Below are 24,592 nucleotides of genomic sequence, written 5' to 3'. Positions count from 1 at the left end.
ACGGTGATCTCCACCGATGATGGACCTGGACCAAACTTGGCATATAGAACCCCCATGACTAACTCAACCTACTGGAGGGGTTTGAGGGGACTGACCCACCATAGTGAGATTTGTAGTTTCCCCTACAACCAGAGAGAGCACACTGAACCCCCACCCATGATGCATCCAGAGCAAACTTGCCCACATAACAAACTTAAGTACTGATTGAGTTTCCCGGGGTTAACCTAGCATGATGTCAGTTGTAGTTAATCCACAACCTTACGCCTTCTGAACAATTAAAACATGGACGTTTTCAAATACAGTAGAGTCTCACTTATCCAACATAAACGGGCTGGCAGAATGTTGGATAAGTGAATATGTTGGATAATAAGGAGGCATTAAGGAAAAGCCTATTAAACATCAAATTAGGTTATGACTTTACAAATTAAGCACCAAAACATCATGTTAGACAACAAATTTGGCAGAAAAAGTAGTTTAATGTGCAGTAATGTTATGTTGTAATTACTGTATTTATGAATTTAGCACCAAAATATCATGATATATTGAGAACATTGGCTACAAAAATGTGTTGGATAATCCAGAATGTTGGATAAGTGAGACTCTACTGTAACCTGGGCAACGCCGGGTACCCAAGCTAGTAATATAATAAATTTAATAAAAACCTTGATTTCTCAGAGCTGTTGATTTGGCTGAGCCACAGCTACTGAGCTGCTATGCAAAACCAATTGCACTCCAAAAGTCTTTCAAGCTTCCAATATGTGCATGGGGAAAAGAACTACATTTCCCATAAATCTTTGTGCCACGTGTTACGGAGCGGAGGGGAAAGGTGAAGGGTCAGTTCCTGTACTGCAAATCGGCGCCTGTTTCTGCAGAGGAAGGAGCGAAGCGGTGGCTGGAAATCGCCGTTGGAACTTAAGGCAAGCCTATAGGAGCCCGGGGGGGGGGGGGGCGTAGAGGGCGCATCCACACTGGACAGTGAATGCAGTGTGATACTGCTTAAACTGCTCAAAGCCAAGGGATCCTGGGAGTTGTAGTTTGCGAGGCACCCACTGAGTATGAGTTGTCGAAAGCTTTTAAGACCGGAATCACTGGGTTGTTGTGAATTTTTCGAGCTGAATAGCCATGTTCCAGAAGCATTCTCTCCTGACGTTTCGCCCACATCAATGGCAGGCATCCTCAGAGGCTGAGAGGTCTGCTGGAAAGTAGGCAATTGCGGTTTATACATGTTGGATGTTCAGGGCGGAAAAAACCTTGTCTGTTGGAGGCAGGTGTGAATATTGGAATTGGCCACCTTGATTAGCATTGAATAGCCTTGCACCTTCAAAGGCTGGCTGCTTCCTGTTTGGGGGAATCCTTTGTTGGGAGGCGTTAACTGGCCCTGATTGTTTCGTGTCTGGAATTCCCGTCTTCTGAGTGTTGCTCTTTATTTACTGTCCTGTCCTGAGAGTTTTTTTTAAAAATACTGGTAGCCAGATTTTGTTCATTTTCATGGTTTCCTCCTTTCTGTTGAAATTGTCTACATGCTTGTAGATTTCAGTGGCTTCTCCATGTAGTCTGACATTTATTTATTTGACTTGTATACCGCTACTCCCAATTTGGCTCGGAGCAGTTTACAGAACAATTAGCTTTAAAATAACAATAAGAACATAGTGTTTGTTAGAGTGCTCCAGCATTTCTGTATTCTTAAATAATATGCTGTGTCCAGGTTGAACATTCCAGAGATATATAAACCCCATTTTTCTACTGTCCAACAGACCCCATAACCTCTGAGGATACCTGCCATAAATGTGGATGAAACATTCTGAGAGACTGCTTTTGGAACATGGCCATACAGCCTGGAAAACTCACAGCAACTCAGCGTGATACGACTTTAACTGTTCAAGGCTAGGGGATCCTGGGAATTGTAGTTTGCAAGGCACCAACTGACTATGTGGAGGCATGGGCCAACTTCAGCTGCCCACGTGTTTTGGACTTCAGCTCCCACAATTCCTATCAGCCAGTGGGAGTTGAAGTCCAAAACACCTGGAGGGCTGAAGATGGCCCAGACCCTTTCCGATAGAATCAATGACTCCACAGAGACAATCTTTTCACGTCACACTTTTTAATTGAATCCATACATCCAGGAGTTAAATTTTTATAAAAACAGTGAAATCATAGAGAACATCCACAGTTTTAGGAAAAGGGAGACTGGTTTTCAAGATCTCACAGTCCAGAATAAAAGTTATTCTTCAGACAGTTCATCGTCTGTCTGTCTGCCTGCCTCTCAATGGAGCACTTGAGCTCTGAGTGGCCATATCTTTGGCAATGCTAAGCAATGCTCGTCCCTATGGCCGGAGCTGTAAAGATATCTGGATTTCTAGGAGGAATAGGAATTCCGAGGTATAACACCGTTGGCCAGGTCGCAGCGTATCCCCCAGCGCAGGGCAGATCTCTTCTTCTCCGTCGGCACAAGGTAATTGTTGGGGATATAAACGTGTTGCGCTTTTGGAGGGAATTCTGACTTGTAAAGCATCTGCTCCCGGATGCTCCAGCGCACACCTTTCCTGGGGTCTTCCCCTGGTAGACGCAGCAACCCCCAGTCGTGCTTATGTGCCAAGTAGCGGGCCACTCGGTCAGTCTTCATCCTCTTCCGGTTGAGCTGATCCATTCTGGGTAGAATGAAAGACTTTGGCTGGCTGGAAAAGATCAGATCCTGCTCATATACGCTTCGGCTCTGACTCTCTCTTGCGGAACTGGAGCTCTGGCTCGTTCCTGTAGCTCTCCAGGAATAGGGAGTTTCTGACTCCGGAGAACTATTCAGTTCACACTCCTCTTCAGACTCTTCCTCCTGGTGGGTTTTCAGATTGGACATCCTTTGACTCAGCTCACTGTACTCAGGGTCACTTGGAGCGGAGTCAGTTTCACTCACGATGGATTCATCTGTCACTTGTACCTTTCCATCCGGCGTTCGTCTTAAAACCTTCCTTTTCATTGCAGGCTTCCTAGAAGCCCTGGAATTCTTAGGACTCCCTGACTGCAGCATAGGCTCTGCCTGAAGATGCCTCATCATCAGAGGATGATGGCTGGGTCTGGCCAAAGCAGCCACTGAAGCTCTTGCATAGGGGTCTTTCTGGGGCATGAGGCGAGGCTGCCTGGGACTATCGCCGTCTCCCTGTTCCGCACAAAGGCGAATAAAGGCCATTGCAGCTTCTTTGAGTTGCTCCTCATGGCTCATAGAGGTCCATCGGTAGCGATCGGGTCCCATCAGGGCTTCCATTGCTTATTTTGTATGGTTGCCGTTGTCAGTTCTGCAAGAAAAACAAAGTATTTATCATACAGCGAGGGATGGGAGATACTACTCATTGTTTCACATGCTTTGTAACATCCACTTACACAATTACTATCTTTTGGCATCATATTACACTTTGATCCCACCCTCCCAAACATGTTACTTCTATAAAGCCAATGCTTTGATATTAATTCTATCAGTGTGACTGAAGCAGCAGATTGAAATCCAAGAAAGCTTGCACTAGAATATACTAGTAAAATATAAAGGAGTTGTTAGATTGTTTTCCCCCTCACAATTTCCTGAAATGTATCAGTAAACACAAGCATATCTGTGGAAAAATAGTTAGAAAGTTAATATCCCATAAGTGTATAGTCTCCAGCAGGGAATACAGTGTGAAAATCGAATTAAATAGCTTGAATAATCCCAGCAAACGTTCTTTTTCTGTCTGTATACAGACTGCTGGAGTTCTCATGTCGGTTTGTTTTTAAAAGAGGGATTCTCACTATGGCCAAAGATGGGAGTGAAACAGAGAAGCTGCTGAAGAAGATCCAGGAACTTGAGGAGACTGTGCAAAGGCTGGAGGAAAGGCTTGCAAACCATAAGGAGGCTCCCAGCACAGCAATCAACCAGCCAACATTAGGAAAAACTAAGAGACATCAGCAGCGGCCATTTGATTTTGATGCTTATGGACGAAGACATGTGGCACTGAAAATCGCCTACCTGGGCTGGGAATACCAGGGCTTTGCAAGCCAGGAGAACACCAACAATACCATTGAAGAAAAGCTCTTTGAAGCTCTTGGCAAAACCCGGCTGGTCAAGAATAGGCAGACCTCCAACTATCACCGCTGTGGGCGCACAGATAAAGGAGTCAGTGCCTTTGGGCAGGTGAGTCCAACACCTGTCTGACTTTGGTAGCAGAACCTGGAACTAGAGGGTCTGTATATTGATTTCGTGAAGGCTCCATTCACTTTAGTATCTAGAAGGCATTGCAAGGGTTGTCCAGTAAAAATCAACGAGGCGTATAAATTCAATTAAGCCTTTCCCACTTCTTTTAGGAACATAAATAATCAGAATATAATTACGAGCAGAGCTTCTTTTAATTTTAATGTTTTTCTTGCAAATGCAGTCTACCCGTTGGAAGGAATTTCACTCCTGAAAGTGTTATCAGGGGGAAAAGATGTCTCCACTGAAGTTTTCTGACCAAATTTTTCAAAATTCAATTATCACAGGGCTAGAAAAAGAGGTGACATTATCTAAATGGGTACAGACAGCAAAACAAACCCCTCAGAGATGTTCACTCTTCCTTGTGCTATATATATGTATGTATGGCTGGTGCAATTAAAAATGTCCCTGTGCCAACTAACAAACAAATTCATCTTAAGAACAAACCTACAGAACTTCTCTTGTTCATAACGTGGGGACTGCCTGTGTCACAAAATTAATTGGCTCTACTACTTATCCATAGAAATAATAGGCCCCTTCCTATATTTAAAAAAAAACTAAGAACAGAATTGAAACTGTAATGGACTGTTGCTGTACATACTCTTCCTTTTGTGTAGTTTTTAAAACAGAAGATATGGAACATAAGTATGTGAACACCAGCAACATTTCATCTATCATTCTAAAAGAAATTATACCATAATCTATGGGAAAAAATATGTTTGAAAGAAACTTTCCCCCTGTTTCCATTTCTTTTACAAGTCTTCATCTATCTGTAGAAATGATTGTATGGCATTAAGCACATCAAGATTTGAGGGTTTTTCCCTAGCAAAATAGTACAGTTCATTAATGACAGAGTAAAATCTTGTAAATCTAATGTGAAAAAAGGGTTGATTAAAAAAAAAGGTTTCCACAACGTATCTCTTTATTTGATAGAGCAGTATTTAATTCATGCATATACACAGAGAAACTTGTGTGGTCCTTCTTTGTTATGTGCTAATTGAAATAAAACAAAATTATTATATTATACTGGAAGCTTTTTCCTCACTGCAGAAACAAGTAACGAGTAACCACGTAAGTTGCCATCCACATTCAAAGGAACTGCCATTAGTTTACCTACAAAGCCAAGGAGGATCACAAGTTAAGTCTCTAGAAAATTAGTTAAGGATTAGTAACCAAGGTAATCTCTTACATAAGAGTCTAATTGGAATGAGCCAACTAATACAACCAAACTTTTGTTTTGTATGCTTAACTCTAGAATATCACCCTTCCCTAATGTTTCAGGTGATTTCCTTGGATCTCCGTTCAAATCTTCCAGAGAATAAACCAGGGGATACGGCAACCAACAAAGCAACTAAGGCTTCAGAGGAGATCCACTACACCCACATCTTGAATCAAGTTCTCCCTCCTGACATACGGGTCCTGGCCTGGGCCCCAGTAGAACCCAACTTCAGTGCTAGATTTAATTGTTTGAAGAGAACCTATCGCTACTTTTTCCCTTGCGCTACGCTTGATGTAGCCCTCATGAATAGGGCGGCTCAAAAATTTGTGGGGACCCATGATTTCCGTAATCTGTGCAAAATGGATGTTGCAAATGGTGTTACTAGCTTTCACAGAACCATTCTTGCTGCAGAGGTGCAGCCTGTGGATGGAGAAAGTGAGACTGAGCAACAGAACCCTTTCCGGATGTACTACTTTGAGGTGACAGGCCAAGCATTCCTGTACCACCAGGTCCGCTGCATGATGGCCATTCTGTTCCTGATCGGACAAAGGATGGAGAGGCCAGAGATTATTGATGAGTTGTTGGATATTGAGAAAAACCCTAGGAAACCACAATACAGGTATGACTCAGTTTAAAAAACAAAACTTAAAATAAAAGCTCTGCAGACAAATGTGAAGCTTGTTTCCAACAAGTAGCAAATCCATCTGAACAAGTTTTATAGTAATTGAAGAAATGTGTTGGGAATATGCATTATTTTGTTATAGAATGCCATTTTCCAAGCCCTGTAGCAAAGTGATTTGATACAATTTGATAGCTTTGATCTCTACATAATATACTGCTCCTAGCCAGGAAACATGACACAAATCAACATGATATATACAACTATACCCAAATTATGGCAGCTCCAACCATATGAAATGAATCACTCAGGGATGCTTGAGTTTGCATATACTTCTTGGATCTATTAACTCATGTATGTCTAACTTAAGCTTTCATTTTAACACTTATTTCCCCTTTTTGCTTGTAGCATGGCAGTGGAGTTTCCTTTGGTTCTGTATGATTGTGACTTTGAAAACCTTCAGTGGATCTATGACCAAAAAGTACAGGAATTTAATGTTACACACCTACAGCAGCTTTGGACCAACCATGCTGTTAAAAGTCATATGTTGCACAGCATGTTAAAAGGGCTGGATTTTGCCAAGATACATACAGAGTCAGGTAAGCAAACAATTCTATACATTTAAATAAATATTCATTTTTGCTAGGTCAGAGTGGCTCTAACAGGTTGTTCCAATTAAGTGTTGACAAGAATTTCAAAGAATAGAAGCAACTGATGGATAACGTGTTATATACAAGTATAATTACCATGATTATTGTTTACAGGTACAGAAAACAACACAGCAGTTCTTTGGAGAGAGGTAACACCCCCAATTCACAATCAAATCAGTGCCTTAATAGAAGGAGTGAAAGCTCGCAAGTACAAACGATTAATGGATCGCCCCAAATGTGAAGCTTTGGAGTCTCGCATTAGTCACTTTGTGCGAAGAGGACGCATTGAACCTCCACACCTGAAAAAAGCAAAGCATGCTGAAATGGAAGGAAATGAACAGATGGAACCATAAGAAGAGCCATAGGGGCCCCAGAGAGGCAGATAGTGATATTCCAGGACAAGCTGCAAAGGGTTTTTTTGCACAAGTATAGCATCTGGTAGTTTTTAAGCAGATACAATGCTCTTCCATAAATAACCAAAATAATGAGATGTCTTTTTTAAGGATACAAACATCCCACTAGAGGCTTCATTGAAAAATAAACATTTTATTATACAGCATTGTAAAGCAGACGTTTAAGTATTGTTTCATTGGAATTGGCAGCCCATTATTATCTCGGCTTTCTTCCTACTGCTGCATGATAAAAACAATTACAATGTTTTGCCACTTCTAAGGTAATCTATAGCAATATCCTATAGATGAGGAGGGTAGAGAGGAGTTGCAGGGGCCGTGGTGGCGCAGTGGGTTAAACCCTTGTGCTGGCTGCACTGCTGGCCAAAAGGTTGCAGCTTTGAATCTGAGAGATGGGGTGAGCTCCCATCTGTCAGCCCTAGCTCCCCTGCCAACCTGGCAGAATCACACTGGATTGTATACATCCTAGAATCACACTGACTGTACAGCTGCCACATCACACTGTTGGCTCAAGTTCAGCTTGCGGTCTACAACGACTCAGGATCTTTCTCACATTATTGTTTCCAAGTGAGAAAGAGGGTCAGAAATGGCGCAAATACAGTGAGATGTGAAACTCATTTCAGGGTACATCTACTCCAGGCATGGGCCAACTTGGGCCCTCAAATCAGGTGTTCTGGACTCTAACAGCCTCAGACCCCTTCCTTTTCCCCCTCAGCCGACTCTTCTCTCCTTCCAAAACACCTGGAGGGCCCAGGCTGGCCCATGCCTGATCCACACTACAATTAATGCAGTTTGATCCCACTTTAGCTTCCAGGGCTCAGTGCTATGGAATCCTGGGAGTTCTAGTTTGGTGAGGCAAAATCACAACTCCCAGGATCCCAGAGCATTGAGCCACGGTAGTTAAAGTGGTGCCAAACTGCATTATTTCTACATGCACCCTCAGATAGAATGTTAACTCGGATTAAATTGTGAGGGTAACATTTCTTTCGGGGCCTCCATGGCTGCTGTGACGTGTTGAGAGGCGAATACCGTGAGCTCTACCAATACCTGCCTGTCTCCAGCTCAGCTGCTTCCTGCCCTCGCGACGCGGCCGTTACTCTGTCTCTGAACAGCCGTTATTCCAAACCGACATCCGGTTAGGCCCGCCCCCTCTTTATTTTCCTCTTTTCTATTGGTGTTGCAGCTTTCTTTCATCCCAGCTTGACGCTCATTGGATGCCGGGGGAGTCCCGTAACGACATGCCATTGGAGGGGAAGCGGCGCGAGGGCAGCCCGCGGAGGACAGGAGAGGAGGGGAAAACACTCGGAGCCACGCCCCTTCCTGTTTCCTTTCCTAGCAGGAAAAAAAATGGCGGCTCAGAAGGCCTCATCTCGTTTTATGGTCTGCTTTGCTGGGCAGCGGGCCTTTTCTCGGACTCAGGGCGCCGCCAGCCCTGTCAGCGCCGAGCAGCTGGCGGAAAAACTTCGGGCTCAGAAGCGGGAGCAGGAAAAACCTGTTAAGGAGGTGAGCCCAGCGGATGGGGCAAGTGAAGGGAAAGGCTCGATGCTGTGTAACCCCGAGAGTTGTCGTTTGAGGAGGCCTTCACCCTCACTGGCCTTCCCTGCAGGTGTTTTGGACTTCAACTCCCATAATTCCCAACAGCCAATCCTATCTGATCCTGGGAGTTGTGATTTTACAAGGCCTTCTCTACCAAAAAAAGGCAGGGACCACACCAAACTAGAACTCCCAGGCTTCCATAGCATTGAGCCCTGGCAGCTAAAGTGGGATCAAACTGCATTAATTCTACAGGCATGGGCAAACTTCAGCTTTCCAGGTGTTTTGGACTACAACTCTCACAATTCCTAACAGCCTCTGATGTGGACACATGCCACAGAAGGCGTGGGCAAACTTTCTAACTTGGGGTCCGCACGCTAACACTCCCTGCTAAGAGGACTGGCTGCCCAGTGATGAAAGGAAGAAAGGAAGGGAAGGAGGAAGGAAAGAAAGAGAGAAGGAAGGAAGAACGAAAGGGAGGAAAGGAAGGATGGAAGGAGATAGAGAGAGAAAAGGAAGGAGGGAGGAAAGGAAGGAAAGACAAAAGGTAAGGGTGAAGAAATACTTTCTGGAAAGTAGAAAGCTTGAAAATCACTCTGCCGAACCACATCATTCAGGAAACTAAACTTTGTATATCAAAATATCATTTGATTTAATCGTATGTTTTAATTTTTCATTTGTGCGTTTTCGGTATTTGATGTTTTTGTATGTATACTCTTTTGCATTTGTAAGCCGCCCTGAGTCCCTGCGGGGAGATAGAGGCGGGGTACAAGAATAAAATAATAATAATAATAAGGAAGGAGGGAGGGAAGGAGAAAGAGGGAGGTAAGGAAGGATGGAAGGAAAGGATTGAGAGAGAGAGGAGGGCCTGAGAAAAGATCCCAAGGGACTGCATCCTGGCCTGGGTTTGCCCATACCTGCCCTACAGTGTTGGGTCCACAGAAGCCACGCAGCAAAGGGATCAACTAATAGATATCCTCATTCCTCTTCCACAGCTTCCAAAAGACCCCGTCCGAAGGCGTGTGCGAGAGCTTACAGAACTCACCCGGCAGCTGCAGCGTGTCCACCCTAATGTCCTGGCCAAAGCCCTCAAGAAAGGGGTCCTCTTCCAGAATAGTGAGATCGTCGTGATTAACAAGCCCTACGGCCTCCCTGTTCACGGTGAGGGGAATGCATTAATAGAATCATAGTTGGAAGAGACCTCATGGGCCATCCAGTCCAACTCCGTGCTAAGAAGCAGGAAAATCTCATTCAAAGCACATTTGACAGATGGCCATCCTGCCTCTGTTTAAAAGCCTCCAAAGAAGGAGCCTCCACCACACCCCGGGACAAGAGAGTTCCACTGCTGAACAGCTCTCATAGTGAGGAAGTTCTTCCTAATGTTCAGGTGGAATCTCCTTTCCTGTAGTTTAAAGCTGTTCTGAATCCTAGTCTCCAGGGTAGCAGAAAACAAGCTTGTTCCCTCCTCCCTATGACTTCCCCATACATATTTATACAAGGATACATCATGTATCCTCTCATCCTTCTCTTCCTTAGGCTAAACATGCCCAGCTCTTTAAGCCGTTCCTCATAGGGCTTGTTTTGCAGGCCCTTGTTCATTTTAGTCACCATCCTCTGGACACATTCAAGCATGCCAACATCTCCCTTAAATTGTGCTGCCCAGAATTGAATACAGTGTAATTCCAGTTGTGGTATGACCAAGGCAGAATAGAGGGGTAACATGACTTCCCTGGATCTAGATCAGGGGTCCCCAAACTTTTTAAACAGGCAGCCAGTTCATGGTCCCTCAGACCATTGGAGAGCTGGACTAGAGTTTAAAAAACTATGAACAAATTCCTATGCACACTGCACATATCTTATTTTGAAGTAGAAAAACAAAACAGGAAAAAATCATTCTTAATGTTAACAATAATAATAATAATAAAGAAGGTTGGAAGAGACCCCTTCAGCCATTTAGTCCAACCCCCTTCTGCCTTTGTGCTCCAAAAGCACAAGCAAAGCACCCCTGACAGATGGCCACCCAGCCTCAGATAATAATAATAATAAAGAGGGTTGGAAGGAAAGGCCTGTGCATTTCCCTACTTCGCGCCTCACACACCTTCCTCGGCGGAGGAGGAGGGGGGTGAATAAAAGGCTTTGATGGGCCACATGTGGCCCCCGGGCCGTAGTTTGGGGACCCCTGATCTAGATACTAGATTCCTATTTCTGCAGGCCAAAATGCAGTTGGCTTTTTTAGGCACAGCATGGCATTGTTGGCTCATGTTTAATTTGTTGTCCATGAGGACTTCAAGATCTTTTTCACACGTACTGCTATTGAGCCAGACATATACTGTATATATATCAGACATGGACAAACATTTTCACCAACATAAACATAAAAGTATTTCTGTAGAAGACCCCAGGGGCCATCCAGTCCAAGGCAAAAAAATTGCCCATGCCTGCACTAGAGGTATAGAGGAAACCAAGAAGAGAACACATTGATTAATTTCTTCATAACTACTCTTTCTGCATACTGACCTATAACCCAGGTTGACCAAATGCAATCCAATGCTGCATGTAGTCACCAAAGACATTGTAGATTTCAGTGTTTAATTCCCCCCCCTCAAAAATAAATATCCCTCTCTAGGTTCTGTGCAGGGTAATGTTTCTATGGTTTGAGTCTCTATGGGCCATTTTAGACTCATAAGATACAGTTTTTTTAAAGGAAGTGGCCTAGCAAAACTGTAGAAATGCTCATTTCTTTCCTAGATCATATTGTTTGTTTTTGTGGCATGGTGCAGTGGTGTGCAAGCCTCCCATTTCTCCTGGGGGCAGCCATTGTGGCCCTAGAACCCCTGTAATCCCTGGCCTATTTAGTATTGTTTCTGTTTTCCCACTAGGTGGTCCCAAAGTGAAGACTTGTATTACAGATGTTCTCCCAACACTGGCAAAGATGTTGTACGGCATGAAGGCTGAACCCCTCCACTTGTGTCACCGGCTAGACAAAGAAACAACTGGGGTTATGGTGCTGGCACGGGATCAGGACATAGCACACAAGGTCCAGGAGTTATTCAAGACCCGGCAGGTGGAGAAGAAATACTGGTGTGTGAAGTCTAACTGCCATTCAACCATCTTATTTTGTTGTCACTTATAAGAAGTTCTGATCTCCTGTGCACTAGAGTAGGGAGCTATAATCCTCTAGTCACTGTTTAACTGTAATAATAATGGTCCAACTGGATAGCCAGTGGTGAGAAATGAAAGGAATCGCAATCCCACCTATTTTCTAAATCCTTGATATACATCAATAAGCCCTATAGAATTATAGCCGTGCACTGAAGAGATCATCTTCTGTTGATCTCACAAAGATTGCTGTTGATCATAGCAGAAACATATAACGTTGTGCTGTTCATTGTGGTTACTCCAATAGGGCAGTCTGTGTTGGGCACCCAAAGCCAACGGAAGGACTGGTGGATATTCCCATTGTGGAAAAAGAAGTGGAGAGCCATCAGTCACATTTTAAAGTGAGTTTGCTTCCTATCAGTTATGTCTTACCTCTTCCAGACATCCAAACCTCTGAAGTCTGTTCAGACACTTCCCATTGCATCAAAGCTTGAAACGTAACCTTTAAACCTCATATATCTGACAGCTTTACAGACTGAGCAACTGAGCTTTAAAAAAATGTTTCACCCTTGAGGGCTTTCCAATTAAAACTGCACCATGCTTACTATAGTATCCTTTGCTCACTCTGGACTGTGCCACCATCAATTTAGCAAGGGGAGCAGACAATTCTGTTGCAAAGTCCTATAACTGTTTCTATCGGCATGGTTGGGCTATTCTGTTAAAACACTTTGCCCAACTCATGAAATGTAGTCACAATGAAAACAGAAACATGTCTAGGCTGCTACAGGCTGCTTTGCTAACTGAGGAATGTGGCTGCTATCCTCACTTTTCTATTTACCTATCTGTTATTCTTGAATTATGCACACTTTCACAGTGATACATTAAAGTGTCTGTTTTGCTCAGATGGCACTTGCTCCAAACTATTACATGTCCCATGAGGATGGGAAGACATTTAAAGTGCGCCAGCACAGAGATGCACATTCGGCAGTGACCCGATACCGTGTGCTCAGCAGCTGTTCTTCCTGTAGCTTTTTGGAGCTGCACCCCATTACAGGTAAGGTCTTCCCTTTTGAGGGTCAGTTTTTCTCAGTAATTTGACTAGGTGTCTTCTAATACAATGATTTGTCAGTGCAGGAATCCACACACCTAATGACATCTTAGTTTTTTTTAATGAACATGAGCTCAGAAGTAATTCATTCCACTGGCAAGTGGCGTGTACTATTAGGCTGAAATCTAGTTTTTAGTTCCAATATTTTTATTATAATTTGAATTGCTTGAGCTTTCTATCCTGACAGCATTACAAAGAAACCTTACTCTGTCTCTCATGTGGTTACCTGTTAGATATTAAAGATGGATATTAAAACTGATCAATCTCTCAGTGAAGCAAGCAAATTTGGCATTGCTTGTGCTGTGAGTTCACATCAGCCACAACTGTGGTAGGTCTCTAACTGTCCCTCATGCTGCCAAGGTAAATGCTGAGACAGTTGCCTTATGAGAGCATTGGAGGCCTTACGAAAGCCCCAGACTCCTGTTCCAGGAGAGTGCCTCCAGCAGACCAAAGATGCCACAGAACTGTTGATCTCTGCAAGTAGTGGCTTCCCTATGCTTCACCATCTTGCTGAGATGTCTGTATCAATACGTTTCTGAAGACATTCTCCAGGATGGCCTGAGAGGCAACTGCCCCTGACCCTCCCATTATTTCCCACCAAGACACTTTCATCTACCTTCCCTTCCAACTTTCTGCTTAGGTTCACAATACTGTGTGGTATTTGTATTGCCTTACTGTGATAAAACCTTCATCAGAGATATGCTGCATATGAAGTTTAGTCTTGACATAACATTACAAAGAATGTGCAAGTAGGTATATTTGGCTGTTCTGTTTACAGAGTGATTCTTTCCCTTCTATGCAGGAGTGAAGCACCAACTCAGAGTCCACATGGCCTTTGGCTTGGGCTGTCCAATCCTTGGGGATCATAAATATTCCCACTGGAACAAGTTGGCACCACAGGTGAAGTCATAGTGAAAGAAGCTGTTGAATGAGTTTAATGTGCACATTTTTGGTTTTTATTTCTCAAATTTCTAATGCCATTCTGTATATTCATGCTTTAAAGTAAGATTGGCATAGCAGTCAGTTGTCTGTTGTCATTATTCTATGATGTTTATGAGGTGTAATTTGCTGCTTATACAACAGCCTTTTTCTTTTAATAGTCACTGTTACATTTGGGTTTTGTACTTTCGTTATAAGTAAGTGTGATTTCTCTTTTGCAGAAGCTTCCCCAGAGTGCCTTAAAGAGACTGGGCTTGGAACAAGTCAAAGCCCGCTACCTTCCACTCCACCTCCATGCCTACACGCTCATCCTACCTGAGATAAATGGCAGCGGGGAGAAGAAAATTCACTTGGTCTGCAAGCCACCCCTCTTCTTCAGTCGCTCCTTAAAGCGTTTGAAACTGGAGTTTCCTGAATCAGAAAAATAAACGACCGAGTTGTAATAGCCTCTTGCTTCAGTGAAGCACTGCATTTTGAACTGCTGGTACTTTGTGTGGGTTCTACAAATTGCAGCACAAGCTAAAATTGGGAGATTTGCTTCTCCAAGAAACATATAACCTCCCCAGAGGTGTGTGTACCTCCAACAATGGAAAGCAGCCCTGAGGGGAGAAGTTGGTGATTCCAAGGCCTACATTCTAGATCGGAAGCAAAGGAATTGTTTGAAGGATTTAGCAGACCTTGTGTCACCTAATGGTTCCTGAAACAACAGTTACTCATGTGAAAATGCTATGGGTTAGGATCTGGGACATCTGAAATATAACCCTATCAACATCTGTTTACAAATAACTTGATCTATACTTAAACTAGATAAGGATTGATTTACTTTTGGAAGAAAGTGACTCAGACTTTGAGCTGTGGAGAAAAGTATTGCTGATTTGAAGCCTGTTTATTCTTTCAGTCAACAGTATATACTTCACACATCAGGCAGTTAATTTGAATAAACTGTTGCAAGGATTAAAAGGTAATATATGCAAAGCTAATAGTTGAAGTCATTATATATCATTGGTGCTGGCGATTTATTTAATTAATTTGTATGCCTCTTTTCACCCAAAACAATAACATGGAATTGGGCCATCTTGTCCAATACATTTAGGAAAATATGCATTTAAAATATAATTTGGAGCAATACAAATTGAGACTTGCATGTTAACAGAGGTATGCCTGTAGTCAGATCTGAGCAAACGGAGACTCCTCATTTTCACATTATGCCGGTGCTTTTATCATTTTCAGCTGCTGCCATTCTTGTTTTGTGGTCAATTGAAAGCGCTGGTTTTAAGCTTGAAATCCTTAACTTGGCCTCAGGCTGCTAAACTTCCTCCTTATCTTCTTAGAAGATGTGAGATCCAGCTCAAAATGTTCCTGCCAAATGCAGCAAGACAGCTAGGCATAGAACTTTTTTCAGTGACAGTGCCCTTTTTGTAGAATGCCACCTTATACCAACATGAGATTTCCTTCAGTACTACATAAATACCCTACTGTACCAGATTTTTTAGCAGCTGTTTCATTTATCAAGACATTTGTGCTGTTTTAGCCTTGCTGTTGGTTTTTATTTTGTTTTTATTATCACTATTCATTTTATTTGGCTTTTTTATTGCCGGCGCTGGGCTTTTAAAAGGTTATTTTAAAATTGATTCATTTATTTAAAAATAAATAGCAGACAAACTAGAACAGATGTGCCATTCAGTAGGTACGGAATACCTGGAATGTGTTTTGGATAGAAAGTCCAAGAGATGTGCTTTTAATACTTGAATAGGAGATCACCAACAACTACGAGGCTGTATTTGAAAGGAATGAATTGGCAAAAACACCTCTGAGTAACTTAAATTTATTGTCTCACCATAAGTTGATAGATGACTTGATTACACACAACAGTTGACCACAAACTTAGATTAATTCATTTAAGGATATGTTGCGAGGTTTTGGAGCATCCACGGTATTTTAGTGCAAACACTTAGCAAAACCTGAAGGTACACATGGCATAAATACCTTAAAGGCACCAAGATTTCTTTTTGTAAATTAAGCAGAATCAGACCCAGTTAGTGGAGCACTACCAAAAAATACCAAGCTATAGGAAGGCAATGGCAAACCCGTTGCTTTAGTAATCCTTTTCTGAGAAAGCCCTATGAAACTCATGGGGTCACTTCAAGTCAACAGTCAATTTGAAGGTGTTGGCATCTACACACACAGCCCTTGTATGGCCTTGTGTAAGGTTTTATCATAGTACTGCTTCCTTTATATTATAACAGGATAGTAAGGGGAGAATCCTGAAAGCTGTCTTTAACTTAAATCAGATTGTGATGGAGTCTCCCCTGGAGGATTTCAAACAGACTAAATAGCCATCTGTCATGAGTGATTTGTATATTCTTGCATGGCAGGGGTCTTGGTGGTGAATTCAATATACTTGTGGACTTCTGACGTTTGCAAAGCATTTAACATCAAATCTGGAAAAGGTTCTGTTCATTTTGCCCCATAGTGTGGCCATGTACCACAGGGCTCAAAATATCTTCCAAACACAGGTGTTCAGAGCTTCCCTCCACCCATGCTTCTCTGAAAATGAAAGCCTGGCCCAGGCTTACCCATCAGCCATCTATCCATCCCCTAAGCCCATTCCTGGATGTTCTCAAACGTAAAACCAAACCCACAATCCTGCCAAGGCCTGCTGAAAATAACTTCTGTTTATGAAAGGGGAAGGAAAAACCACAAAGACCCAGCCTTATGGAAAACTGCAGGACGTGTTGTCCCCAGCAATCAAAAGATGTTGCTCTTCATTTTGCGCTATTTCTGGGACGGGCTAGTTTATAGGCAAGCCCTGTAATTTTGTTTAGCAGGCAGCCAAGGCTCTTATTGACAACTGCCCAGGACTTAATTTTCTACATATAACACATTTCCATTCAACAGGCACAAAGGGGAAAGCAGTAAAGGGCTTGAGATGCCATTTGAGAGCTGCCTGGAGCAGTAGCAGCAGCACTGCCTTGACCTTTCCTGTGTTTTGCACGCTCCCCATCCTAAGTAATCATGTCGATCGCCCACACAGCTGGTCAGTATATGCTCTCAGATGCTCTGCTTCCAGATCCAAATGGCTCCAGGGCTAAAGGACTTCGCCTAGAATTACCTTGCGACCGCATGGTGAAGTTTGTGACAGTGGGATTGCCTCTAGTGTTGATGTCTTTGGCGTTTGCTCGGGAGTTTTCTGCAGGTAGGCTTTAAATGTGTCTGAGGTACTTCAAGGCTGCTGTTTTTGTATTATTTGTTGTGGGAAAACCTTTTATTTAAATCAGTAAAATGGATCCAGATTAAGTTAATTCGGTATTCTTACAATGGGTTAGATAAAGGCATAGTGATACTTGGAGAAGACTGAAATCAATTGGTTAAGGATCTTTAGTGTAGTATAATAGTAAAGAGTATTTGATTGGAAATGGGGAGAAAGAGGATGTAGTTCCCAGTGTATTATGAGATTATTGGATGATTTTGGGTTAAGTAACAATTTAATGTATCTTAGTGTTGTTGCATGGGTAAAGTTAAGAAGAAGAGAATCACATATGCTGCCTTTAGCCCAATGGAGGAAAGGAACACTTACCAATGTATTGTTATTTTTGGTTTCATAGTCTACCAGGCTGGAATTCTTGTCTGTTATTTAGGTTTTATCCAATAACCTAGGAAACAGTGAGGTATCCCTAGATTAATGTTACCTGTTCCAAGTAGTTCTGCTATTTTGTAGTCATATTGCTAGGATTTTATCTATGACAGTATTATTAAAAGTTTCTGTCATTCAGGCTGTATCTACCTTCCATATAATGAACTGCGTTATATGGCCAGCATATTTATTTATTTATTTCCAGAATTTATACCCCGCCCTTCTCACCCGGGGGGACTCAGGGCGGCTTACACAGCATAGACCACTTGCAACTCCTTTTGGCCAAATAAAAGTTTACGCGACCCTCAGTATATAGGTATATCAATAAGTATAAACATCTAAAATTTACTGATAGCAAATTGGCATTTGCAAGGTTTGCTAAACAGGCTGATTTCCCTTTTTATGAAGTCCAGCGGGAGCAGCTTCTTCAGAGTCCACTGTAAACTATGCACAACAGATTTGTGTAAATGTCTAAAATAGCTACTAGGTGACCTTCAGAAAACTTTTACTGTTGCCAAATTTTTGGGACCATATCACTGAACTAAGGAAATCCCATTTGAGTTCAGGACCCACACTTTAAGAAGCTGTGAAGTATATGACTGCCTATGTACAAGAAAGAAGCTGCAGTAGTAACCACATCTGGTATAATATCTCCAGTGTACAATCTGGGTTGCACCAATGTGCAAAGGCTATGTAGCAATCTAAATGTAACTTTGCAGAAGCCTGGCAGTAATTTAGCTGAGGTTGCATAGTTGCTTGCTATTCCCAGCCTACTTCTGGATTTTTTTTAAGGTAGGGAATGCCTATGTGAGGTTGGACAGACCTGGGGGAATAAATAAAAATATCTTCCCTCTAGCCTGTCCTGACTCATACAGAACCATTTGTGGGGTTTGAGCATACCTTCAAGATAGATGATTAGTGGTACATTTATTTAGATAGCACCCAGAGTATATGCACAGTATTTTAAAAACAAACTGTGGAACGCTTCTCTTGTTGGTATGCAAAGCATTTTTAAAAGAGGCTTGTGTGTCCAAACAGACTCCCGCTCCTGGCTTTTGGATACTTGGTTGAGGCAAAAGTACACATGCAATTTAATCAATGAATGGTGTAGTTCCCAACTCTATTTTAATGCCTTCCGGAAATTATTACAAACCAATCTTTTTTTAATCCCTAAAGAAATATCTTTTGCAATCCTAGATCAGTTGTGATTTTACCCAGTTTTTTTTTATAAAACTGTGTTTTTAATACATGAAAAACCCCTCTCTAGAAATCTCTAGGTTCTCCAGGGCAACTCTAGGGTAAGTTTCCACCAGATGTTGCCCATAAAGTTGAGTTGGATCAGTGAGAGATTAACAGAGATAACATAATAATCCAATTTGTAAATAAGCACATCCTCAAAAGTGAAACCTGCAAATGTGGAGGGCAGACTGTAATCTGCTGCTTCTGGTGTCATGGAGGACATTACCTGATTGTCACTGTTGGGAGTAGATTTCAACCAAAGCTTAGAAAAGTTCAGTGTTTTAATTACTGCTCCCAATATCCCTTAAGCAGCATTGATACCATCCAGGAAGTTTCTATATGTAAAAGGAAGAAGTGGGTGTCGTCTTGTATTTTGTGTCAGGAGCAAAAACATCTTCTAATTACCCTGGTTCCTTTACTGTCTTTTGAAGAGAGCTAATACTGTATTTTCTGACTGAATTAACTGTGAAAAATCTCATTCACTCAATGGGTTTGATTTAGCTGGGAACAGCAATTGGATTTACATTTCTATTGAAGCTCTGCACATGAATGGTTACTATGTCTGATGGCAAATGAGAGACTGGGGGAACCTGCAAATGCTTTGAAGTTAGTTCTTGAGAGCAGGGTGCAACTCCTACGGTATCAAAATAGCTCTGCTCTTTGTGAAGGAGAACCATCAATTAGTCCATGCTGCAGAACTGTGGCAATGAAGTACTTTAGTCAATGGAACAAGTAGTCAATGTTGGGAAAGTGGGATTGGTACTTGAGGCCAATGTTTCTTCCCTGTTCTCCTTTCTAGGCACCCAGATCAGCTGCTTCTCTCCTAGCAACTTTACAGGAAAGCAGGCTGCCTATGTGGATGCTTTGTGCTGGGATTCCTTGCTTCACTATGATGCGGACCTTGTGGAAGACTTGAGACCCAAGCCCCTCTGGGTTCTGAAGGTACAGCATGTTTCAAAAGAAGGACATGCACTTGACCATGAATCTGATGCCTTTTTGGCAGGTGCCCCAACATTTACTTGGACCACTGGCTAAAACAGGAATGGGTTGGGAAGGTTAGAAAACAAAGATTATAAAAATCTGCACAAATGAGGAGACATGGGGTGGTTTTGCACAAAGTCCATGAGTCCTCCCAAGCAATGGAATGCATATATTATATATTCATTGACCACCACAGGTAGGTATTCTTTCAAAGGTATTTCTTTATAAGGGTATGTCTCTTGTTGATTCTGCCCTCTCACCTTAAGGGCCTCGAGCAAAACATGTTCTGTCTTCCAATTCCATGATCATAATTGCCTCCACAACCTGTATTTTACATTCTCTCTCTCTCAACAGGTATTTCCATATTCTTTACTAGTGATTGCTGTTGCCATGTACATACCTTATCTGATCTGGAGATACGCTGCTGCCCCATCCCTTAACTGTGATTTGTTCTTCATCATTGATGAGCTGGATAAATCGTATAACCGTTCCATCAGGCTGGTGCAGCACATGGTGAAACTCCAGCAGTCTGGAACTGACCCAGAGGAACTCTGGGAGGAGTATGACAAGTAAGCTCAAACTGGATGTGGGGCGGCATAGTTCTGTGGCAGAGCAGAATACAGAAGATTTCATTCATTACTGATTTCCAGTTACAATATCTGGAGTTATGGGGAAGAACCTCTTTTCCAAAGCCAATACCAAGCAAAGTTCAGCCACCTTTCTTGAACTGATACCATCCCAGGGTGCTATCTTTTGTCATCCTGTATTGTATTATCCTATCATCACCAGTCTATTTGCCATTAGGGAATAGTGAGCTATCACTTTGGTGGGTCTGAAATACTCATCACTAAGCCAGATGGATGAGTGGCATGGCTCTGGTAATGAAACAGAAATGGAAAATTACCCCTTTGACTTCTGACTCTGCCAGGATGTTTTAGTCCAAGAAGTAACATATCCATACACTTGCATAAGATGGTGTCTAGCTTTCTTTCTGCAGGGTCTATTCATTTGATTTGCATGAAGAAAGGTGTTTTAACAGATGGAGTGAATGTATATGTAGTGTTTTCCAAGAACAGAAGCTAGGGTTCTTATAGCAAAGCCCAAGACATACCATGGAGCCGGGGTGGGGGTGGGGGTTGAGATAAAGAATGCTGGGCATTTAGGATAATGTCTCATGGATCCCCCCAACCATCTATGTTGACAGAATTGTCCCCACTTTTAGACAGAGACTGAACAGCCTGTTTTTGATATCATGTTTGCCTCGGGTAGCTTATTTTTTGGTGCCACAACAACGCACCATATGGTTAGTTTATTTTCTTTATTGTTATAATTTGTACTCCTAGGAAGAGAGCAAAGGTACTTGCAAAATAACATGGTTGGCCTTGAATCCTTAGCACTTTACGTTGTTGATGGATCTGGGTATTTAAGCAGCAAAATACTTATGCCACCCCTGTCCATATGCGCCGTGTAGTTCCCTCTCCCCTCAACCATGTTCTCTGCATAGAAGCCCTACTACCACCATTCAACCCAGGAATAGGAATTGCACATTCCCTCAGATGTTAACTCCCAACTGCCCTATCAAACATAAAGAAGCCCAAGAGTTGGAATTCGATAACATCTAGAGAGCCATGAGATTCCCACCCTAACCATTCCAGGACACTAGGCTGTCCTCCAGTGAAGATGAGTTTAGCACTGGTGGCAAATAGTTGGATCTGTCTAGTATTGGAAGTGGTCATGTGGAAAGGTCAGAGTGCCATATTAACAGCCCTTATTTGTGTGTGTTTGCTATAAAGAGCTCGTCGGGAACGATACTTCGAATTCCCTCTACTGGAGAGGTACTTGACTTGCAAGCAGCGCTCTCACTACCTCGTGGGCATCTACATTTTGAGGAACCTTGTTCTCCTCTCCCTCATGGTTGCCACTTGTATCTACCTCGGTTACTGCCACGTGAGTGTCTTCTTCCAAGATGAATTTGGTTGCGCAATCAAAGCAGGACTTCTACGGAATGAACCGCATATCCCAGATTCAGTTCCCTGCAAGCTCCTATTTTTCTCAGTCTTCCAAATGACCAGTATCTGCCTTGGGACCATGTATGTCCTCCTGGGCCCTGTTGTGATCTACCATTTGCTCCACCTCTTCCATTGGGATAAGCGACTTTTGTCCATCTATGAGATGCTCCCAGCTTTCGACCTTCTCAGCAGGAAGATGCTGACTTGCCCTATGAATGACCTGAATATCATCTTGTTGTTCCTGAGAGCCAACATCTCAGAAATCAAATCCTTCAGCCGGCTGAGTGTCCTGTGCACACTGAGGGACGTTACAGCAGACAAGGAAAACATTGACACCGTGGTGGATTTCATGACCCTCCTGGCTGGCTTGGAGATGTCCAAGCCAAGGCCCTTTGGCACAGAGGGAAATTCATTGCATCCCAACAGTGAGATTATTGGTAGGTGGTATTAACAGAAAACATTCTTTGATAGTTACATTTGACCACACCTTTTGTCCAATGGGCTTTTGTTTTTTGGGTTCTCCCAAATCCCATTTCAACACACTAACTGTAGTGACTCAGAATGAAGGTTTTCTAATTTTTCTGGACTGTGTCTGCTCAGTCCTACTTGTATCCATCCTGTTCCAGATACTAATGCTTTAAGAATGTGTTAGTTTTTAAGAACATATGAAGAGTTACTTGGTTTAGGAACAAACTTGGTACTTTATTTGCACGTTCCCCAGCAAACGGTACTGAGAAGATTACTACTCCTGCTATATGATGTATACAGCCATTGTGACTAGCAGCTATTGATAGCCTTATCCCCTATGGATAATGCTTTGGACTGCCTTAAAACTTTGTTAGACTCATTGCACATTGTCTTCTTTCCTTTATACTCTAAGTATCTCAGAGCAGGCATTATTTTGTTCCTTTTCTGGCAAATTTATTTGCAAAGCACTAATGTACAGCCATTCTAGTCCTATGTCTAAGCACTGGATGCTTCCACATTAAGTTTTTAAAAATTATACAGGATCCCATTAGACATTCAACAGATTAGCCCCTTCTGGGTTTTTCTTAGTGTTACCTCATAGCAATCATAATTACATATCATACCCAATCTTCTGAAGATCAAATCCCATACAAAATATAAGAGATGTCAAATGGTGCCCCACCAAGGCTGGTCATCATTGATAGCAATCACCAGTGAAAATGGCCTGAAGGGAATGGTGTCCGTTTCTGTGGGTGGAAAAAATCCATGTTGTTTATGAACAAGCAAAGTGTGACATAAGCATCATGAAAATATGTATCATCTGCTGCTATGTTGAAGGTGTGATTCTGCCGCCAACATGGCAAACTCTGCCTCAGGAGAATCTTGGCCGACAAGAAGCTTCCTCTGAAGCTTTTGCTTTTTAAAGCAACATCAAACAACTTTTAGAAAACCTGATACTGGTTAAAAGTCTCTCTTCAATAGAGTATTAACTCTAGAATAACACCTGGCCAAACATGTATTATCCAGAATACATATTGAGGAACTGATACAATATAGTAATAATATATCTCAAAGAAGCATGGCAAGGATGTAAGCTTAAGTATCTGACAGAGCATCCGTTTCGCGAAGACTGTTCTACGTGGTGCTTTAATGTCCATGAGTTATGTGTTGGTGAATAGGCAATGGAAATAAAATATATAGAATAGTTATTTATTTATTTCTTGTGTCAAAAGCGAACTGAGGGTACAAGTTGTAATGGATTTGCAAACATAGTGATGTTTTTAAGAAAAAAAATAGAATTGTGCTATGACAGTATTTAAAATACTCGTATCTTGGGAAGGTTTTCCCCAAAGAGTCACTGTGATTTGCTTAAAAGTATTTCTCTAACTTCTACAATTATAGTTTTCCTGAACAACTACAGCTTGTAAGCTTACTCGCTACTATGAGTTCAGCCAAGGCATGCACTTCTTCCAGCTATATTAATAGAGTAACATCCATGCAATTGACGGGTCATCAGTGAATCACAATGTTATTTTCTTTCCTGTTTTTAGAAATGAAACCAGCCGTGGAATCAAAAGAAGATTGACCGTGGTCAACTTGATGGAATGGCAAAAAGCAGAGGAAACACAGTTAATGAATGGTGTGGAATCCTTGGAAAGTTACCAATAAAGTCACCAAGTCATTTATTGTTGTACCCAGTCATTGAAGTGCATGGGGTCCTCATGGTCTTTCCAAATAGTAACATGTGGCACAATGTGCATATTTTATCCTAAATGCTTATTTAATATGTCCCAAGTTCATTACATTTACAGTGCATAATGAATTTAATTAAGTTGTGATGCCTATAAGTTTTTGATCAGATGCTATTGCATTGTTTTATGGCTCTTTTGATAAGTTAAACAGGCATTCATTCTTTGCAAGGTCTTGGGAATCTCAATACAGAGAGAGGCAGCATCTTAGTCAAGACATTTTAAAGAGTTTCTTGCTGGATGTCCATATTCACAGGCATGGAATGATGCTTCTTTGTTTCATACGGTCCTGACATTCAGATTAAGAAGAAAATGACTTCAAAAGCCAGATATTAAATACAGATATACTAACATCTTTACTCATGTTATATGCTATTTTAAAGGTGGCACTTCCAATCTCTGTTTCCATAGATCATTGGTTGAAATTTGTGTCCATTCAGATACAATATTCTTACTTTAAAAGTGCCTTGTTCATCCCATCAATCTTCAGCATTAGCTAAAACTGATGGGCAAAACAGTTCAACAGCATTAAATTAAATTAGCTGTTAAGAGAACTGTTTTATGTGTCTTGCCAGAGTGGGAAAAAGTGGCAACTTACATTGCATCTAATTGGTTAACTGTATACGATGGACTTATGTTAATTCTGCTGATTAGACTCTATTAAATTTAATGTTAAAGTAATATGTTTGTGACATGGTCCTGTTTCAGTTGGTTTTGAAGTGAGAC

General features: G+C 42.0%; 4 protein-coding genes across 7 annotated transcripts; 3 read left to right on the top strand and 1 right to left on the bottom strand.

Annotated features, from left to right (window-relative positions):
• The first annotated feature begins 826 nt into the window (after nt 1–826).
• On the top strand, nt 827–7,257 carry pus3 (pseudouridine synthase 3). The gene is made up of 5 exons (XM_008118233.3): nt 827–917; nt 3,724–4,153; nt 5,492–6,048; nt 6,457–6,647; nt 6,813–7,257. The coding sequence occupies exons 2-5, from the start codon at nt 3,773–3,775 to the stop codon at nt 7,049–7,051; spliced, it is 1,368 nt and encodes a 455-aa protein (XP_008116440.1). The 5' UTR covers nt 827–917; nt 3,724–3,772; the 3' UTR covers nt 7,052–7,257.
• On the bottom strand, nt 2,085–8,302 carry hyls1 (HYLS1 centriolar and ciliogenesis associated). 3 transcript variants are annotated; one of them, XM_003225707.3, is made up of 2 exons: nt 8,156–8,302; nt 2,085–3,287 (listed from the first exon to the last, which is right to left on the bottom strand). In XM_003225707.3, the coding sequence occupies exon 2, from the start codon at nt 3,254–3,256 to the stop codon at nt 2,357–2,359; it is 900 nt and encodes a 299-aa protein (XP_003225755.1). In that variant the 5' UTR covers nt 3,257–3,287; nt 8,156–8,302; the 3' UTR covers nt 2,085–2,356. The 3 variants fall into 3 exon arrangements, with proteins under 3 accessions (XP_003225755.1, XP_008116441.1, XP_062817523.1); XM_008118234.2 differs by having other exon boundaries at nt 8,160–8,288; XM_062961453.1 differs by lacking the exon at nt 8,156–8,302 and adding an exon at nt 6,795–6,882.
• Nucleotides 8,303–8,409: 107 nt separating this feature from the next.
• rpusd4 (RNA pseudouridine synthase D4) lies at nt 8,410–14,767 on the top strand. The gene is made up of 7 exons (XM_008118232.3): nt 8,410–8,611; nt 9,637–9,802; nt 11,521–11,722; nt 12,048–12,141; nt 12,644–12,794; nt 13,651–13,748; nt 14,009–14,767. Exons 1-7 carry the CDS (start codon nt 8,456–8,458, stop codon nt 14,213–14,215), a joined length of 1,074 nt encoding a protein of 357 aa, XP_008116439.2. The 5' UTR covers nt 8,410–8,455; the 3' UTR covers nt 14,216–14,767.
• panx3 (pannexin 3) lies at nt 14,610–24,547 on the top strand. Of its 2 annotated transcripts, none has more exons than XM_003225705.4 (6): nt 14,610–14,748; nt 16,686–16,983; nt 19,460–19,602; nt 19,996–20,210; nt 21,435–22,087; nt 23,669–24,547. In XM_003225705.4, exons 2-6 carry the CDS (start codon nt 16,803–16,805, stop codon nt 23,701–23,703), a joined length of 1,227 nt encoding a protein of 408 aa, XP_003225753.1. In that variant the 5' UTR covers nt 14,610–14,748; nt 16,686–16,802; the 3' UTR covers nt 23,704–24,547. The 2 variants fall into 2 exon arrangements, with proteins under 2 accessions (XP_003225753.1, XP_062817521.1); XM_062961451.1 differs by having other exon boundaries at nt 14,611–14,748; nt 16,858–16,983.
• The last annotated feature ends 45 nt before the right edge of the window (nt 24,548–24,592 follow it).

Source organism: Anolis carolinensis, unplaced genomic scaffold, assembly GCF_035594765.1.
Source record: "Anolis carolinensis isolate JA03-04 unplaced genomic scaffold, rAnoCar3.1.pri scaffold_8, whole genome shotgun sequence".
NCBI classification, from domain to species: Eukaryota; Metazoa; Chordata; class Lepidosauria; order Squamata; family Dactyloidae; genus Anolis; species Anolis carolinensis.
Note: the sequence above shows the minus strand (reverse complement) of the source record. Positions and strands in the feature narration are given on the sequence as shown.

Coding starts and splice junctions, on each gene's coding strand:
- hyls1 (XM_003225707.3), bottom strand. CDS start 3,256: ATGGAAGCCCTGATGGGACCCGATCGCTACCGATGGACCTCTATGAGC.
- pus3 (XM_008118233.3), top strand. CDS start 3,773: ATGGCCAAAGATGGGAGTGAAACAGAGAAGCTGCTGAAGAAGATCCAG. Junction 4,154..5,491: donor GAGTCAGTGCCTTTGGGCAG/GTGAGTCCAACA, acceptor CTAATGTTTCAG/GTGATTTCCTTGGATCTCCG. Junction 6,648..6,812: donor CAAGATACATACAGAGTCAG/GTAAGCAAACAA, acceptor TATTGTTTACAG/GTACAGAAAACAACACAGCA.
- rpusd4 (XM_008118232.3), top strand. CDS start 8,456: ATGGCGGCTCAGAAGGCCTCATCTCGTTTTATGGTCTGCTTTGCTGGG. Junction 11,723..12,047: donor CAGGTGGAGAAGAAATACTG/GTGTGTGAAGTC, acceptor TTACTCCAATAG/GGCAGTCTGTGTTGGGCACC. Junction 12,795..13,650: donor GGAGCTGCACCCCATTACAG/GTAAGGTCTTCC, acceptor CCTTCTATGCAG/GAGTGAAGCACCAACTCAGA.
- panx3 (XM_003225705.4), top strand. CDS start 16,803: ATGTCGATCGCCCACACAGCTGGTCAGTATATGCTCTCAGATGCTCTG. Junction 19,603..19,995: donor AGCCCCTCTGGGTTCTGAAG/GTACAGCATGTT, acceptor CTCTCTCAACAG/GTATTTCCATATTCTTTACT. Junction 20,211..21,434: donor CTCTGGGAGGAGTATGACAA/GTAAGCTCAAAC, acceptor TTTGCTATAAAG/AGCTCGTCGGGAACGATACT.